The following is a 19562-nucleotide window of genomic DNA, read 5'->3' on the forward strand; positions in this document are numbered from 1 at the left end:
TGGTTTCTGTGATTGACTTGGAGTCAATGTATACTATCATTTCTTCCGGGGGGCCAAGTTGACTACACTTGTGGTCCTCATGATTTTCATTAAATGATTTTACCTTTGCATTAAAGATTGTGGTATTGATTTTTGATAAAGATATTTGGTGATTTTAATCTAGATAATTGGGTTCCTATGATTTAATTCCTTGGAGTCTTCGGCCATAATCAACTCAATCTTCATTAATTTTAACTTTTCGAATTTCTACTGGTTTTATTTTTTTAAAAGAGAAAAATCAATTAGTTTTTTTTTTTAAATTTATTTTTTTATTTATCTAATCTGTATTTTTTTTAATTCAAACTAGAGATTTTTTCATTTTATTTTACTTAAAAATTAAAAACAACAATATAGAAATGATTGATACAAGGCCTTATTAGAAAAATACTATAGTGATCATTTGGATTTTAATAATATTCATTAAAGGAAAAAATCACGGCTTAGTCCACAAATGACGTCACATGATTCTCAATCGAGTCCAAAGATTGCTCCGCGTGGAATATTGAGAGAGGCTGGGCTCCTCTTACGTGTTAGTGGTCCCATACACCATGGTGCACGATAGTCTTTGATTACGGCGTTAATTGAATTTGACTAGTCAACGTATTAATTAAAATAGAATTTTCCACGCGGATTTTTTTTGCATTACCATGATGTATTCACCTTTTTTTTTTTTTTGAATTTGAAAAATTAAGTAATTAAATAAACCTCCTTAATCACCTTAATTATCTTTTGGGAATGAATACTCAAAACTTCACGGATAAAATATTGAATATTTAATTTCTTATCCTATAAAAAATAAAAATATATATGATATTCATTATCATCCCTAAGGCGCAGGGAAATTATAAAGCTACTGTGATAATGGTGAAGAAACATGCGATATGGTTGGTTTTTTTCCACCAATTAACTCTTCTCTGGTCAAGACTAATTTTATATTTTCTTATTCAATAAAAAATAATAATAACAGTTCACAAGAATTTAAAACTCATCCTCGAAGGTTTAATTTCCCACGTCTCCTGTTCTGTCAATTTTCATGGGTTTGAGCAGAAGGCTTTCAAGGGTTACTGCTAGCCCATGCATTAAACAAGTTGGGTTGTTTACGAGGCTGCCTTCTTTATCACAATAGGACTCCTTACATGGTGTTTTCCATCGGACCAGGTAATCCCTCCGAACACAGTCATCATTCTTAAACCCTTTCTTAGCCTCTACAGTTACCTCAAACATTTTCTCTTCATGTTTCTTATCGAACCTCAAACTTCTTGGCTCAACCTTTACAGATATTCCTCTAGGTGCTTTGATGTGAACTCTATACGAGCTCGGAGTCCCCACGTTCTTCAATGTTCGAGACAACGTGATCTTGCCTGAGAGATTCGGGACAGTAATGGATGGATAGTTGAAATCAACCAGACTACTGTTGTTGTGCGACTGGCATATGTATGGCTCACCAAGAAAAAGGGACAACTGGGTTGAATTATAGCCAATGGAACATAGAAAGTCCACATAATCTCTAGTTGTTAAGTCATAGACCAAGCCTGGTTCCATTGCTCGGCTAGGCCAGATGTGCCCTGCACCATAATTCAAGGGGTTTGCCTCGATAAGAGAAGCATTGGCAATAGGCTGTCTGGCATTGCTGATCGTTGTCGCTGAAATGTCATAAGCAACCACTCAAGTTATCAGTGCATCACACAAAAATAACCTCAAGATAGCTTTTATGAGCAGAAACAAGGACTAACCGGTTGTCATGATTGCGGATTTTATAGCAGCAGGACTCCAATCAGGGTGAATATTTTTGAGAAGACCAGCGATTCCAGAAACATGGGGGCATGAAATTGAAGTCCCTGACATGATATTGAATAGTGCTTGGCGCTGGTCTCCTGCGATATGAAATGGCCCTGAAGCCCTTGTGTAAGCAGCAAGAATATTCACCCCAGGTGCAGTGATGTCAGGCTGAAGTATCACGAAAATTAGCAGTCACAAAACAATATAGTGCACTCATTTCAAAATCCTTAAATGAAGATGTCAGAAGCATATCGTTTGCACTTCCGATTCAGTGTCACGTTGAAGCACCTTGAGGATCCCTGGAGTGATTGGATTAGGCCCAGGAGATGAAAAGTTGGCCTTGGTGGGTGCAGCCACTGTTCCCACTTCTGTGGCACCACTTATATAAGCTACTGGTGTCCTGAATGAAAAGAGAAGAACTTAGTGACTTACAGGATCACAGATGACAAGTAGTACAGGACATCGTCGACTTAATTTAATCAATCGACGAATTCTAATTTTCTGAATCAAATAAGAGAGACATTACTTTGTACTATAGATATAAGATAAAATGGAAAGCCCATCGACTGCAGAGACAACTGAAGTAGGAACGAAGTGCGCAATAGGATCCACTACACTAAACATAAATTGGTCAGCAAGTATCATCCCCACGCCACCAGATTGAGCAACGACCAAACTCTTTTCTCCATCAAAGACCTCGTCACGAGTACAATATACAATTTTTCCTTTTACTTTCACTGGGTCAAGGGATCCGACGAGACAATGTTTTCTGCCAAACATAAGAAAGATGAATCTAAGAGATCAAGAAAATTAGAACGAACATGTGAATTTTTGTTAGAGAACGAAGTCAGTTTGGTTACGCTAAATGACTAGAGACGTTGGCAGCTTTAACATCCACCGAATTGATCAAGGGGTAGAACTTCCCTGCTGGTTGAGTATTGGTATTAATACTGAGGCCCTGATTATTTAGAAGTGAAGCAAATTCTTGAGACCTCATGTCAGCTAGGACAATTTGTAAGGACATGCCAAAAATATGGGCTAATTGGCCGAACCTTGTATCGTTTGTGATTGCCAAGGATGGCACTAGATGGAAATTCCCTACTGATGGTGCTAGCACCAACTGTAAGAATCCATGGAGCTACATTTACAACTGCACCAGGAGCAGGTCCTTCATTTCCTGCTGCGGCAACCACAAGAATCCCATTCTCGACGGCATGAAATGCTCCTATTGCAGTTCTATCTTTGAAGTATTCGTTTGGAACAAATCCAAGTGAAACAGAGAGGATATCTACACCATCATGTATAGCAGCCTCATAGCCAGCCAATACATCAGCATCCAGACAGTCTGGCCAGCAAACCTTGTATGAAGCAACTCGCGAGTTGGGAGAACCACCTTTCGCTGTTCCATAAGCTGAGCCAAGCAAGTTTGCCCCAGAAACAAAACGACCTCCTGCAGTGGAGAGAGTGTGGGTTCCGTGGCCATTGTAATCTCGCGCGGTGTGGTATGAAGAATTAAGTGGGTGGCCAACTTCAGCTTCGTAGCCTTTGTTAAAGTATCTTGCTCCGATCAGTTTCCTGATAACAACAGCATAATTGGATGTTACGAATCTAACTATTTGTAGGATAGCCTAAGCATATACTGTAGGCTGCAGAAGCGAAAGATTTTGCACAGGATGCTGAGAGACTAGTTCAGATAATAAAAGGAGCTCTAGTCATTAGAAAGAAATCAAATTACCTGTTGCATTTAACCCCATCGTTTGTATCACAGTACCCTTTCCATTTAGAAGGAACAGGTCCCATCCCTTCATCATTGAAGCTTTCCGATTCAGGCCAAACACCTACGTGCCATCGTAGATTTCAAGAAAAATGTTAAACAAGAGCTATCCATGGAAGTTCTCTCCCATATGCAAGGTAACTGTACCTTGTCCAAAAATAATTGAAGGCAGCAACATTATTTTATGAGAATGATGAAGGATAGTTGAAACATTCTATACACACAAGTAAATTCAATTACCAAAATCAAGAGTTCCAATAATTACGCCTTCTCCAAATTTGGCCTTTAGCCACATAGAATCAGCTGAAATCTCTCCATCTCTTTCCAGTCCAAGAAAGTCCCATGAATTTGTCGTGTGTAATTTGCTTATTTGGTTCCGAAAAACAGATAAAACTTTTGGATGCTCTGTACAAATTAACAAGACTATTAATCTAATAATATCATTATTATCAAGAAGTTCATGTCGAAAAACGAGAAAGGAAGCATATTAATTGTAAGATATCGTAATTTTATGATATGTACTTGAAATTTCAGCTGCTTCTTCATCTTCAAGTATTGCTGCAAAACCATTGAAATAACGAGTGTAGGAGTAGAATATGGCTTCTTTCGCCTTCTCCTTACTGTTATTGCGATAGAAATCATTATTAGAATCATGTCTATACAGCACATAGTACAAGTCATGTAATATTGCATCACCTCTGCATGCAGGAACCCAGAAGTTAATGATGGGAATCGGTTACCCTGTCCAGATCCAAGGAAGAAGGTTCAGAAACATGAGAATGTCTCCCCAGGTAAACCACATAAGACTGTGTATACAGACACAAGTATATATCAGCTTAAGAGTAATAACATAAGATATATTGTTGATGATCATGCAACAAGAAGTACCAAAAGATCAATATTAAAACATCAACATTGTATAATATTAATGCATGCTAGCTTGCCTTTTTTGCAGCTAGAATTGGACTCCGCAAGGTAGCGAAAAGAGTGAGAAACAGAAACAAATAGTAAGAAGCTGCTGCAGTGCCCATCTTTTTTATACACTTGCTCAATAAGGTCTGTTAAGCGATGTTAATCTCTATGAGAATAACATAAACCATTTATATAGGATTAGCTTCCCCAAATCTCCACCAAAAACAAAAACAAAAAATCTATACGCAACAAGTTTTTTTGCAGACCATAAAAGACTTTTCAAAAGACTTGAATTTGGACACAAGTACTTTTCCAAGTTCGACGAAGGGTCTTCGATTTTTTTTCAAGAGTATAATTCTCACCAGTGATGGTGATGGTGCAAAGTGTATATTGTATTATTTAACACCATCCTCGGCAAAGAAAGATAATACCATGTTATAATTCAATTAATCAGATTTTAAACTTATTTTTTAAAAATTATTAGTTTAAATATTTTAAATTTTATAATTATTAAAAATTTATATGATTGTTTGCTTTAAAATATTAAAAAATTAACTGAAATTTACATAAACTAACTCGGATATATACCATCATACATGTTAATATTGATTTGTATATTCCTAGCTTTTGTGAAGATTTAATTGGAATAATGTTTTTATTTTAGCCAATAAATTTTATATAAATAGAATTAATGTTCACACATGCGGTATCCAAATATTATATGCCTTTCTTCAACCTCCCAAACCCACGTTGGAGTTGAATTTTATATAAATAGATTTTTCCCATGAATACTAGTAATTTCTGTTGAATTTGAAGGCATAATGGGTACGAGGTCAAGAGATCATTTCTGATTTTCCATTTAGTATTATATGACAAAATGATCAAGCCTGCCTGCGAGCACCATCCTACGCAAAGAGGTTGAGCTAAGAGCCTGCGAGCACCATCCTGTGCAAAGAAAGGTGCATTTCAATGTTGATTAGCATATATGGTGCCAATTGCCAAGCAACACTTTAGTCTCTGAGCTATGTCAAATCCTTTCACTTAGCTATAAGGGCAAACAATAAAGACTATTATGATAAATCAAGTTTTTGATTCAATAAAAAACAAATAATTTATAATTATACTGTTCAAGAGTTCACAGAAAGTTTAACATTTACCCTTAAGTTTTTATTTAATTTATAATAATTAATATCCTCAAAAAAATTTATATATTTATTTATTTTCTACAATAAATAGTTTATATGTTAAACACACAAAAAAAAATTTAAAATTTTCATGTTTGTTTATTTATTTTGTTGTGGGTTTGAGCAGAAGGCTTTAAAGGGCTGAACGCCAGCCCATACATTAAGCCCGACTGAAAGATAAAACCCACTAATAAAACAGAAACCCCACTCGGGCACCATCTCCCTCTTAAAAGAACTCGGCGGGAAAACTCCCTTTTCCCCAAATTTCCCCATTTTATATTTTAAAAAAACAAGAAACCCCTTAATCCCCAATTTCCACCACCATAAGCGGTGATGATAAAAGTTCTGAACGTGGCGGAGAAGCCTTCTGTGGCGAAATCGGTGGCGACGATACTCTCACGAAATCAGCTTCGAGTGAGAGACGGACGGTCCCGGTACAACAAGATATTCGAGTTCAACTACTCCATTAATGGCCAACAATGCCACATGCTTGTCACTTCAGTCACTGGTCATCTCATGGAAGTCGAATTCGAAGATAGATTCCGTAAATGGCATTCTTGTGACCCCGCCGATCTCTACACCGCTCCCATACGCAAATACGTCCCTGAGGTGCCTCTCGTACCCGCTTTATTTATATTTGTACAGGAGTATTCTGCAAAGTTCTGCCTGTGGTGTCTTGATTTTTTTTTTTTGGGATAGGATAAGTTGGACATCAAAAGGACATTGGAGGAGGAAGCGAGGAGGTGTCATTGGCTTGTTTTGTGGTTAGATTGTGATAGAGAAGGAGAGAACATTGCATTTGAAGTGATGGCAGTTTGTAAAGGTGTAAATAGAAATCTTACAATAAGGAGGGCTCGGTTTTCGGCTCTAATTGAGAGGTTTTTTTAAGGCCAAGTTTCTCTTTTTTTTCGTGACGAGTTGATGACTTCTTGAGTTTGTGTTTGCTTATGTTTTGGTTTTACAAATTTAAGGGATATTCATGAAGCAGCCCAAAATCTTATTGCTCCTAATCAGTGGTTTTCAGATGCAGTGGACGCTAGGCAAGTGAGTGTCTTGAAAATCTTCCAGTTTTATTGTAGTTGCTATCAAGTTAGTTTCTATAATGCCGGCCATCATTTACTGTGAACTATTCATGTTTATGTACCAGATAAATTCTCTTTGGACAGTCCTTTTCTGTAAAAAATCTGGGAGTTAATGACTGCTGTATTTTTTTCATATTCTGGATTCTTCTATGATGGGAAACAAGATTGATTTTCTTTTACTTGCAGGAAATTGATCTCCGAATTGGTGCTTCTTTCACTAGGTTTCAAACGATGTTGTTGAGGGATAGGTTTGTTATTGATTCTGCTCAAGATGATAGAAATCTTGTTCTAAGTTATGGGCCTTGTCAGGTATGTTGATAGTTGGCAGCTGAAAAGTTTGCATATATCATTTATTTGTGCTTATGAATTGGTCATTGTTCCCCTCTATGAATGCAGTTCCCTACCCTTGGATTTGTTGTGGAACGTTACTGGGAGATACAATCACATGAGCCAGAAGAGTTTTGGACTATCAATTGTACTCATAGATCAGATGAAGGCCTTGCTTCTTTCAGTTGGATGTAAGCTTTGGAGGCTCACTGCATTATGCATAATTTCCTTTTGAGTTCCTGAAATATATGGTTAAATCTTACAATATTTTAGTTTCACAGGCGTGGACATCTTTTTGATTATACCTCATCTGTTATACTTTATGAAATGTGTGTTGAGGAACCAACTGCAACAGTAAGTAACAGAAATCACGTGCCTTGTTTAGTTTCAATTTTGAAGTGCAGTTCTTAGGAAGCTTAATTCTTTTTTACTAATTGCCAATCAGGTCACGAAGGTCCAGCAGCAGGAGAAGTTGAAGTATCCCCCATATCCTTTGAGTACGATTGAGCTTGAAAAACGTGCTTCACGGTACTTCCGGATGAGTTCTGAACAAACCATGAAGGTTAGCCTTTGGGAATTGGGATTTAATATCATCTTATGAAGTACATGCAATTCTTCATGTTGTTTATTGTTTTAGACTTCAGGGTCTGCTTTGTATAGTTTTTAGATTCCTTCTAAATTTTTTCAACTGGTTAAAGTTGCAAAGAACAATAAACTGAACTAGATTATGCACATGAGCAATTGAGTGCATTCATGACACATGACAGTGTATGCACTTCAATGCCCGAGTTAGTTTAGTGGTAGCTTAACCTTTTCAAAAGAAAGAATACAGTGCAGTTTGTCTGTTGTGTATTTCAAATTACAATACCACTGTCACCAGATTTGTTTCTCCAGTTTTAGTTATCAGAATCCATTACAAGTCTCAGATAATATATACATATATGTGTGTGTGTATTTAATTATTAGGATTCTCACTTTGTCTCCTTTTAATCATATACCATTTGAACGTATTTGTGTCTAATTGCATCAAAATATTGTTTTTAATCTTTCCAAAAATTCTCTAGCCAATCATTCCTTATTTCATTTTCTTTGGTTTATAGGTGGCAGAAGACTTGTACCAAGCTGGTTTCATTAGTTATCCTCGTACGGAGACTGACAGCTTTTCTTCCAGGACTGATTTGCATGTGGGTAACCTATTTTTTCTTGTGTGGACACGTATTACTCGAACAAGTTCTCTCAAGCTTCTAATGTTGCAATTGGTTTATGAATTATGATTCAACCTGATGTAGACAATTGTACAAGAACATCAAGAGCATCCTGTATGGGGATCGTATGCACAAAGATTGTTAGATCCTGGAGCAGGACTTTGGAGGAACCCTAGTAGTGGTGGACATGATGACAAGGCCCACCCACCCATCCACCCAACAAAATTTTCATCTGGAGAATCCCGGTGGAGTCAAGATCACCATGTAGTCCATTTCTTGATAGTTGTATCTGCATGTGCTTGGCAATCTTTCTTTTCCTTCTGGTCCAATTTCGTGATTATGGCTTTGAATGAGTTACTGAAATTTAGTTACTCTCATTTTCTCCAGAGATTGTATGAGCTGGTTGTTCGACATTTTCTGGCATGTGTCTCACAGCCAGCTGTTGGGGCCGAAACTGTTGTTGAAATTGATATTGCTGGTGAACGTTTTTCTGCATCAGGGAGAGTGATATTAGCTGTGAGTAGTGTCATATCAAATCATAAGCACTCATTGTTTCATTTCAATCAGTAATTTTGTTTTGCTATTGTAGATCATTTGCATATTTGCCATGGAATTAACGTCCCTTATGTAACCATAATGGCTATGGTGGTCACTATAATTTTACAATTCTATTGTTTTGGATTATTTTATTTTATTCGATGTATAGTTGTTTATCTTTTATTAGAAGCACTTGGAATTTATTTTCTTGGTAGATTCTTACTGTTAATATTTTTAAATGGATGCTGTATTTAGAGTTAAATATTGTCATCAAGGCATGCACTAGGATGGGCAGTGTAGTTTGACACTAAATTGGTACATTTTTTCAATTAATCAGGTAAAGCTGCACGTATATGTTTACTTATGAAAATTATGTAATATAATCATTTGATGTCTTAGTATACTGATTTTTAATTAAATTACTTAAACTCTGTACTTTGGAGATGATGTTCAACCAGTCTTGTCACTTTTAGGTAGAATATTAAATCTTCATATTACAAACAATTTGCTAAAATTTGTGACGGCTGTGGCATTGCATAGAACTGTTACGCTGCAAGTATGAAAGTGATTTGAAACTATGATTCACACTGTTGTGTCCAGCTATTGGAGTTCTCAAAGACATTTTCCAAAATCACGACTCAATTCTAGAAATTAGGATCTGGTAAACTGAAAGTAGCTGTCAAATTCCTGTGACCCCCCCACCCTTCTTGTATAAACACCAGATATCAATGGGGCATGTTGCTAATCAACCATATAATTTTTAACAATGAAATGAATTGCTTTCATGGCATAGTCAAGTAGCCTGCTTAATTTTGTATAAAGCCAGAAGTGAAGAACCGGCAGTTCAATTGATGGTTACTAGACTGTAGACATAATTAATAAACGTTTTCCTGAGTATTTCAAAAATATTATGATAGTGCTACCTTTAGTTTTGTTTGCAATTGTTTTATATGGGATCTAACATTATCTTGTATGGCCAGAAAAATTACTTGGATGTTTATCGCTTTGAATCATGGGGTGATTCAATGATTCCAACCTATGTCCAGGGACAACAGGTTTGGCATTACCTTTTCTGATTTGTAGGCTTTGTGTTTCTTGCTGTTTTTGTGAGTATTTGATATGCCATGTATCTGTTTTAAAAAGTCTGATGGAATGAAGTTATAATTTTTATGATATGCTATCAATGGGATGGATTTTCCAGCCAGCTTTTAAACATCATTAATTTGCCAAGCAAACTGCTTGATTTCTGTCCAAGATAGCATGCCTCATTCACCACTTCCATGATTTATCTCATCGTTTAGAGATTAGAACTTTTTTTGGTAAATTGAGATAGAAAGCAACTGCTCACCTTCCATGCCTGACATTCATGTCATACAAGTTATTCCAAATACTTAATAACCATGCCAGCCTCGGTTAATGCTATCTCAACATTCAGATAATAGTTTGATGTAAATCTTGCCTGACAGAGAGTTAACCACTGCATTAGCATTAGAAAGATGGAAAGTTTGAATAAAAGCTATTTTAAGTATGATTTTTTTAGTATAAATGTCATTACCTCTTATTAAAAACAGTTCTACAAAACAAATGGACAGGTTTGCTTTGTTGTTGCCCTGGGGGTCTTCTCTGTTTCTCTTTCTTTGATTTTTTTCCTTTTTGGTGCTTACAAGGGCATCAAGCCCACAAAACAGGAAACCAATTTTGTGTTGTGTTGTTGGTCATTCTTTCAAGGCCTAAACTGAAAAATGACAGAGTTTGATGGTCCAAGATTTGGACTTAGGATTTACTTTTATAAAACTCTTTTATATTTTGAAGTACAGATAATTATACTATAGTTTTGGACAATGTTGCAGTTCATTCCGACAACATTGACTTTGGACTCTGGTGTCACTAGACCGCCGCCTCTCTTAAGTGAAGCGGATTTGTTAAGTTGTATGGACAAGGTGAGAAGACTGGAATTCCAATTATTTTTGTTCTGGCTTTGTGCTCTCTATGCTAGTTCATTTTTTCCCCATAATTGTGTAATTTTAAAATTGCGTCTTCTCCCTCTGCTTGTTTTTGTAAGGCTGGGATTGGTACAGACGCAACAATGCATGATCACATTAAAAAGCTGCTTGATCGATTCTACGTCACAAAGGATGCAAACACTCGCTTCTCACCTACTAATCTTGTAACTTTACTTAAATCTCTTAATGCAATATCCTTGTTGCTCTTATGCTTGATCTTCTTGTCCTTGTGGTTACTTGTATGAGGTTCCTATTTCATGTGCTGGTACATATGAGAAGGCACAACTTGTTAGGATATGAGTGAAGGCTGAATGTTTGCAAGTTTACTTAAACTTTACAGTACCGCCTTTTTAGACATTAATGGGTGTAAATTATAGTCTTACTTTTGAAAGTGTTTGATTGGTCTACTAAATTATTATGGAAATATTCCTTGCTAATAGGTCAACCATGCAATTTTTGTCACTGTTCTTGTGTCTTGGTCAGGTTGGAAACCTGAGATATTTGTAATACGTTGTATGAGTTTATATTTGACTAAATGCAATGTCAATATTTTTGGATTGCTAATTGCATCACTGCATTCTTACATAATTTCTATGAATATGAGAGTTCCAGATGTTGGCTTTAGAATTTTAAACTTCTTAGCATCGAGACAAAAATACAAAAACATGCTTGGCTGTTGATCTGCCAAGGGTAGTTTTCTATAGTTGACTAAACTCCTTATTTTTTCTGTACATAAGAGGTTTGTTTTACTTATTCAACAGGATTTTGATACCATATATTGATTTTGATGTTTCTGTCAGTGTTTTTCACATGTTCTAGCACTGTTATAATGAGGAATCTAAAGAAGAGAGGTAACAGCAATTTATGAAAGTGATGAACAATTCAACTAAAATAAGCCTCAGTGCAAAACTAGTTGGGGTCATGTCAATTATGGCAGTTGGTTAGATTTATATGCTATAGTTGTCACTCAGGTCTTTTAGATGTATTTGAAGTTATCTTTTTCTGTGTTGAGTTTGTTGAAAACCTCTGCCATGTAAGTTCATTTCTATGTAAAAGATTTTGTTTTCTGTTTTCATGGCTTGATTTTCCTGCCGAATCTTCTTATTTTACTATTGATGACAAATTGTGATCTCTGGTTCGAGCCTTCATGCAAATCTTTCATCTATGAAGTGCTTATTAGTCTGTTCATTACTACAAATTAAGAGAAGCCAATTTAGGTACTTAGTGATGGAAATAAGATAAAATGATGGCATGATTATTTCCTTTAAATTGTTAACTGTTTCTTTACTAATTATGACTTCAATGCATTTCAGGGTGAGGCACTTGTTATGGGATATGATGACATGGGGTAAGTAGTTCCCCATTATCAGCTGCCAAAGATACTGTTAGATATCTGAATGTTTATTTTAATGCTGGCCTGTGGGGGAGAATGGACTCTGTTCTCTATTCAATTGATTATTTCAGAGTTGTAAATTAATTGTTCTTGTGAGGTTACATGGGGGTATGCCACTTGTTGCAGAGAGATTAATGTGATATAATTTGTGTTTGTTAGAATACCTGGTTAAGATGTTATTCTTATTGTTGATCCTGCCCGAAGTGGCAGATCCTGGAAGGATTGAGATGGATTGATTATGGCTCTAACTTTCAATAGCTCAACCTTTTCTCCCCATTTTTGCATCAGTAGTCACAATCTAGATTTGAATCCCTGCATCTGTGCGATTATGCCTGATAACCCACTAATATTCTTTTGTTAAAATACTCTGGATATCAATATTGATCATAAATCATGATTTTTCTAAGCTACCTCATTAAACCTTTTCTCCCCATTTTTGCATCAGTAGTCACAATCTAGATTTGAATCCCTGCATCTGTGCGATTATGCCTGATAACCCACTAATATTCTTTTGTTAAAATACTCTGGATATCAATATTGATCATAAATCATGATTTTTCTAAGCTACCTCATTAAACCTTTTCTCCCCATTTTTGCATCAGTAGACACAATCTAGATTTGAATCCCTGCATCTGTGTGATTATGCCTGATAACCCACTAATATTCTTTTGTTAAAATACTCTGGATATCAATATTGATCATAAATTATGATTTTTCTAAGCTACCTCATTAAATCTTTCTGTAAATGCGTAGTCTACACACGCAAACTTGAAATATGATGTGCATGTAGCATACAGGTATGCATGTTGCTACAGCTTCCTAAACGGGAACCAATACTCAAGAATACATCATTGGATAGACATTATAACAGTGTATTCATGGTCAGTTAAATTATCCATGGTTTAAGTAGTTTAGATGGTTGACTGTGACTTTGGTGGCAAAACTGGTTTCAAGCTATGAAAAAATCAAAAGCAACATTTTCCAGGTATTACTGAAAGTGCATCAGATATAAATTAATGATCAACTAACAACAGCAATGAAACAATATTAATGACACTTTCTGATGGACATGTCAAAATCAGCTGTTGGATGTCTTTGCAGCCATGATAATGCATGAATATGTGCATGTATGTGTGCAGGGGGCTTGGGGAGGGGCTGTATGCGGTGCATTGTTGTTGTGTGAGTAAATATACAGTTAGGAGTGATGCAGAATGAGGATTCTTAAGAAAGCAAGAAGTTGTAAAGATTCACAAAAAAATTGAGATGCAAATTTTGAAGCATGCCATTCTGATGATGTTCCATGCTCTGTTAAATAGATATGCTGGTCTGGTGCTGTTATTTTGCTTATGTGCTTAGTTACACTGCTATATTCAAAACTTATTTTGTTGTTTGAGTACTTCCTTTTCTATTTCCTTTTTCCACAGGAAAAATCCTTTTAGCCTAAGTGAGAAGATAAATTTTTCCTTTCAGGTATGAACTTTGGAAACCCAATCTGAGATCACTGATGGAGTACGATATGAAAGAAGTCAGCATGGGCAATAAAAGTAAAGCTGAAGTTTTGGCAACTTGCTTGCAGCAGATGAAAGCTTGTTTCTTAGATGTACGTTGGAATTCACAGAACATAAGCTCCATGAATGTTTGGTTGGGAGGCCATGTTATAGTTGTCTTTTCCTAAAGAAATTGTGACTATTGTTCATAATCCTTTGTCAAGTTCCTTTCTATATTAGCATGGTGATTCACTGTTGCAGTTTGTAGATAGTTGTATGCTTGATCTGATGGACACACTAATCACTAAATGAAGGCTAGTATGAAATGCTTGCATACAACAAACGGGTTTGATTTATAAAGGGGATCATTGGTCAAGAACAGTTCTAATGCATTATCTAGCATATGTTATTTTTGTTGAGGTTTTCAAGTGTTTGGCCCATTCTTTTTTGATAATTTTCATTCCTCATACACTTCAGCTTGTTTCTGAAAAAAGATTACTCAAATTACCCTGTACCATATATACAGCAAATGCCACTTCTCTCATTTCATAACTGAACTGGAAACTTTTGCAGGCAAAGGTAAACAAAGTAAAACTCTTAGAAGCCATGGCAATTTTCTTTAACAGGTGGGTTCTTTAACCTGCTTGTATTACAGATGATTTGTTTCTATACCATTAAGCATATCTTTTTCTTTTATTCAGATCTGATAGATCGAATGGAGATGACAGTAGTGTGTTGGGGGAAAATGTTCGGCCATGTGGACTTTGCCAGGAAGCAAATATGGTGCTTAGGAAAAACCGGGTAATGATGGTTATTTTGTGAATTTCTTGGCATATATGATCAAAACTTCTTTCCACTTATGCTTTCCTGTATTTGATATTTATGAAGATCAGTTTCTGAGTTAACCTTACTTTTAGTCAGTAGAGGTAATTAAGTATTTAGTTCCATAACTTCTGTTGATGTTATTCTAAAAACACATTTAAGCAAGTCATTGTTTCTCACAAAACTAGCATTTCCCCTCTGAACAGGATGGCAATTTCATGGTTGGATGCTCGGGTTTTCCACAGGTCAGTGCACTTGTGCTCAAAACCTGTAATTCATTGTAAATAACTGTATTTTTTAAGGCGCATCAAAGAAAACTCCCTAATTACTGGTGAAAAGAAACCAAGGTTTGTTTTTTCCACTTCTTTTAGTGGCGCCTAACTTATAATTGCCACATTCCTCTCTGTTCTACTCCAAATCATGGCCGACAGAAATGTGCTATATGCTTATGTGGATGTGTTTTTTATCTTATACAGTATAATGAAAGATTATCTCTCTTTTTGGTGTGTTGATGACTAAACTGACAATCGTTTAACTTTTAATTTATAATGCTGATTCATGATTGTTGTATGTTGGAGGATTATTTCTGCCATAATATTTAAAAGATCCGTTTGTTTCATCTTCAGTGCAGGAATGCTGTGTGGCTCCCTGGACCTGTTTTAGAAGCCACCATAACCAACAATATTTGCAACTCTTGCACTCCAGGTTTCTACAGCTAATGGCAACATGTCACTGCAATATTGGTAGCTAAGACTAGTTTTGCATGCAAGTTTACGCTGAGTTAAATTTGTGCTTGTTCACCAAAAGACAAATTCAGCTACTCACCCTATCTTAAGCATGCACTATAAATTGCTGTGATGCAAATAATCCCAAAATCTCCATCTAAAGTAAAAAATATCATGAACTTTGGCACACCCTAATTGAGCTTCATTAATTGATGTTTATAAAGAAACACTGACGTTGTTCTATGTAATATATCCTTTGGCTTTTTTGATTGCTCTGAATCTGAAACCAAGACATTCTGTACAGTCTATTTCCTTCATCATAGCATTTCATCTTTTCTGAGTGTTCATGTGGCATAAGCTATCTTATGCATTACATGGGTTTCAACAGCAAGTTATTGCTGATATGATGTTTTCTTTCTTGAGATCTTACTTATTCATTATCGATGCACCTTTTTTAGGTCCTGTTTACTTGATCCAATTTAAGTTCCGCCAGCTTGAAATACCACCAGGCTTCAATGTCAACCACTTGGGTAAGTGCAACCCTATGGTATTGTTGGGATTGTTTGTTTTGATTTTTCTTAAGCTACGATGTACATGCTTTGGCTTATATATACATAAATCAGATTGTATTGTTTGGATTTGATATTTGGTAAACTTTTGATAAATAAGGAGATTTGTTAGGAATGTGATCTGTGTTGCATCATGTTTTATTGGAAGTTTGAATTTATCTGGTAAAATTTGGATGGTCAAAAAGTTTCACTACATTTCACTACATGGAAGTTGATAGGTTATTTCAAATCCATCCTTGTGTTAAAGGAGAGCGTTTATGCAAAATCCATTTGCGCTCTTAACTCAAATCAATAGAAGAAAGCCGTAGACATTAACACTCGTGATGTCTTTTTAGCCAGTATGCCCTTATCATGCCATCTTTCAATGCCATTTCTAGCTTCCCCATATGCATGTCTTTCAGGGCTTCTTGAAATGGGTTTCATACACGTCAACTTCATTTGCTATTTAATTTTTTCACCAGATGTTCATGGATGCACATGTGCACTTACACACAGCTTCTTTGCATTCTTTGCCAGTGTTGAATCTCTTTCACATGTTATCAGGTTGCATCGGTGGTTGCGATGAAACTCTTAGACAGTTGATAGAAATCTGTGGAACTGGTTCTCGTGTTCAAGGTGGGTATATATGTTCAGCTTGATTTGTTACATAAACATGTTTAGTTAGTCATATGAAGTAGAGTAATTAGACTACAGGTTTGAAGATGAATGTTCACAAGTCCATAACTAGAATTGTGTCTGCAAGAAATAAACATGATATCCTTCCACGTAATTTAATGGTTCTATGCTGTTTGGAATTTGTTTAACATCCATCTTAGTGTAATTGTGCCTGGCTTCACTTCTTGATTAGAAATGTTGTTAATGGAAAGATTAACAATTCTTGAAATGATACTTATATAAGGGAATTTTATTTTGGAATTCGTTTTCTCCTTTCAGGAGAAATCTATTTTTTAACTGAATTCCAGAACATGTCAAATATATGTCAAATATATTGGGAAACTTGAATTACAGGACGATTATGTAACAGAAATGATCATGCACATGCAATTTGCTTTGTTAGGAAAAAAGTAGATTAATAAATGAGTTGTCCATTATATATTAAATATATTATGCAGCAAGAGGTCGACCACCAACTACAACACCCAGCAACGGACCACCCACTTCAACACCCAGCAACCCCCAACGAAGTAACTCTAGGCAGGCACCCTGCATATATTGTTATCAAACAGGGCATGCTTCAACTGATTGCCCTTCACGGATTTCAGCCACTCGACATGTGCAGTCTCATGGAATGAACCAACAGAATGGTACTACTCATGAACTTTTATTTTCTCCAAATCATAAATGAGATTCCTAGCACGACAATTTTTATTTTCTGGTCAAATTAACTGTCAAAGAAATACACACCAGATTGTATTATGATAACAAATATGGTTGTTGACGTTCTATCTCTATACCCTTTCAAAATTAAAATAATTATTACATAGGCAATTTCAGCTGCCTTTTACTGTGAATATTTCACATTTGGCAGGCACTTGGACTTCTAATCATTCAAATATATGTGGTTTTTCCTTTCTCTAGTAGAATTCTTTTGACATACACAGCCAGTGACCTAGCAAGCTTACTAGTGATTCACGATGACTACGAATCCTACTAGTTTTGGTGAAGACCATAAATTTCTTTTTTGTCTAGGATTGAGCTTTAGGCATATATAATGACAGCTGTAGGAGGGAAATGTTATTTCTCCCTTCCTCTTGCCCCTTCCCAACCGCATGTCACTTTTTTTCTCCCTTGTTCTTTGTGGTAGGGGTGTTCAAAAAAACCAAAAAACCGATTAAACCGAGAAAACCGGAAAAAAAAAAAACTGAAAAAACCGAACCGAAACCGGTCGGTTTGACCCGGTTTCGGTTTTTTTTTCAAAATTTTTTTTTCCGGTTTGGTTATTTTTTTTTATAAAAACCGAACCGAACCGAAAATGAACACCCCTACTTTGTGGTATGGAAGAACCATATCAACTTACAGTTTTTCGAATTAAATCTTTAATTCAAATTCAAATCATAATATTGTGAAGTGTTGACTGCAAACATATAGGTAGAAGCATTATATTTCGTTCTCTGAATAATTTCGGAATGGGCGTCTTTTGCCCATTGTTTATATTTTTGGGGTTTAAGTATACACTAGCTTGCTCTATTTTCCTCCTAAAGCATGTGAATTGAAAGTAATCTAAGAAGTGTATGGACTTCTGGAAGCATTAAAATTGTATATGCGTGGTATTGTGTTTTAGTACGGTATCTGTTTGCCATCGTTAGTGTTGTTACTTTTTTGTGTGTGCAGATTGTTAGAGCTAATATACCCTTGATACCTGCTCTTGAAAATGCTCTTTGTGTTGCAGCAGGAGAATCTTCAATTCCATGTAGCACATGTGGAACATCATGTGTTCTGCGAACAGCTAACACAGCAAATAACAGGGGAAGAAAGTTCTATTCATGTTCATCACAAGCATGCAACTTCTTTGTGTATGTAAACCTGAACCTAGATATCTCTTCATGTTGTTCTAGAAAAATTGTCATAGTGGACTGGTTAATGCGGAAATTACTAGATACTTCTAATGTGTACAGCTCTTCTCTAGCACTCATGCGAGACTCATTTATGAGAGGCATCTGTGCATGAATGTCAGAGATGAGGCGTGTACACTTCGAGTATTCAATAATTTCTCCAGTTAAAGATTTAGCATACGAAGGATTATCGTATTCTAGTTCCTGAATTCTCCTTTCACCCTCCTCTGACTTTATTCTGTCATTTACTTACGGAAACATCATATTTTATATGATGTATCCTATTTGTCTGCGACGCAGATGGGAGGATAACCTCAACAACGGCTCTGCCCCAAGAAGTGCTCCTCGTCCAAATATCAGTAACTCGGCATCTAACCCTAGTAGGAGGGGCGGTCGTGGGAGGGGTGTTCAGAATGCAGGACGTGCAGCTGATGTAACTTTTGTATCAGCTACAGGTGAGCCGATTTCTGGAAGAAGATGCTTCGTGTGTGGTGATCCATCACACTTCGCCAATGCTTGCCCCAGTCGTGGTTCCTGATGCCTTGCCCTCTCAAAGAAGAGTTGAGGCATGCTCAAGTACGTCGAGGACAGGTTTGATACTGCCACCTTTTCGGCTCTTGAGTGCCGTAATTTTGTAAAATTATGCTCTAGATACGATCGCATAGGGTGTACACTGTATTTATTGACTTCGTTCTTCACCATTGTGGGCTGAAATCACAAGAGCAAGTTTATAGCTTGTCCTGGATTGGGCCACCCTAGGCTTGTTCTATAGTACCTTAAGTAAACAGTACATAATTCCGGGGCTTAATGATTATGATTAATTAAAATTAAATTAAATTAATTAAAAAATGAAAAGGTGGTGATTTTACTGTGCACTACATCCCAAAACATTATTTATTTTAACAGTTTTTTCTTCTTGTTCAAAAGAAAATCATGTTTATTTTATTTTATTAAGGTGGTGATTTAATTTAATGAATTGCTATGATTTTTTTTTTTCTATATAGTTGTCTAAGTTTCATAACTTATATTATAAGTTTGTGAGTTATCTTGGTTGATTGAGGGTTTTTTTTTATTTTAATTAGTATTTTTTTAATTTTATTATTTAATATTTAATTTATTAAAAGTTAAATTTTATGATTTGTTTTAGTTTATTTGCTACTGAGTTATTCTAG

The 19562-nt window shown here is 35.9% G+C and overlaps 1 protein-coding gene and 1 pseudogene across 2 annotated transcripts; one reads left to right on the top strand and one right to left on the bottom strand.

Annotated features, from left to right (window-relative positions):
* Nucleotides 1–956: 956 nt before the first annotated feature.
* Nucleotides 957–4776, bottom strand: LOC105130365 (subtilisin-like protease SBT5.3; annotated as a pseudogene).
* Nucleotides 4777–5910: 1134 nt separating this feature from the next.
* On the top strand, nt 5911–19265 carry LOC105130366 (DNA topoisomerase 3-alpha). Of its 2 annotated transcripts, none has more exons than XM_011032835.1 (24): nt 5911–6297; nt 6388–6566; nt 6660–6732; nt 6957–7079; nt 7167–7288; nt 7379–7451; nt 7543–7659; nt 8198–8281; nt 8387–8566; nt 8690–8818; nt 9820–9894; nt 10690–10779; nt 10902–11006; nt 12156–12190; nt 13706–13835; nt 14296–14348; nt 14424–14523; nt 14751–14789; nt 15171–15249; nt 15728–15799; nt 16382–16453; nt 16951–17142; nt 18228–18351; nt 18691–19265. In XM_011032835.1, the coding sequence occupies exons 1-24, from the start codon at nt 6022–6024 to the stop codon at nt 18926–18928; spliced, it is 2760 nt and encodes a 919-aa protein (XP_011031137.1). In that variant the 5' UTR covers nt 5911–6021; the 3' UTR covers nt 18929–19265. The 2 variants fall into 2 exon arrangements, with proteins under 2 accessions (XP_011031137.1, XP_011031138.1); XM_011032836.1 differs by having other exon boundaries at nt 18231–18351.
* The last annotated feature ends 297 nt before the right edge of the window (nt 19266–19562 follow it).

Source organism: Populus euphratica, unplaced genomic scaffold (assembly GCF_000495115.2).
Source record: "Populus euphratica unplaced genomic scaffold, PopEup_1.0 scaffold45.1, whole genome shotgun sequence".
NCBI classification, from domain to species: Eukaryota; Viridiplantae; Streptophyta; class Magnoliopsida; order Malpighiales; family Salicaceae; genus Populus; species Populus euphratica.

What these genes read in the sequence shown, in the direction of transcription:
- LOC105130366 (XM_011032835.1), top strand. Translation starts at nt 6,022, where the DNA reads ATGATAAAAGTTCTGAACGTGGCGGAGAAGCCTTCTGTGGCGAAATCG. An exon ending in GCTTCTCACCTACTAATCTT is followed by an intron (nt 11,007 to 12,155) that starts GTAACTTTACTT and finishes AATGCATTTCAG; the next exon opens with GGTGAGGCACTTGTTATGGG. An exon ending in ATGGCAATTTTCTTTAACAG is followed by an intron (nt 14,349 to 14,423) that starts GTGGGTTCTTTA and finishes TCTTTTATTCAG; the next exon opens with ATCTGATAGATCGAATGGAG.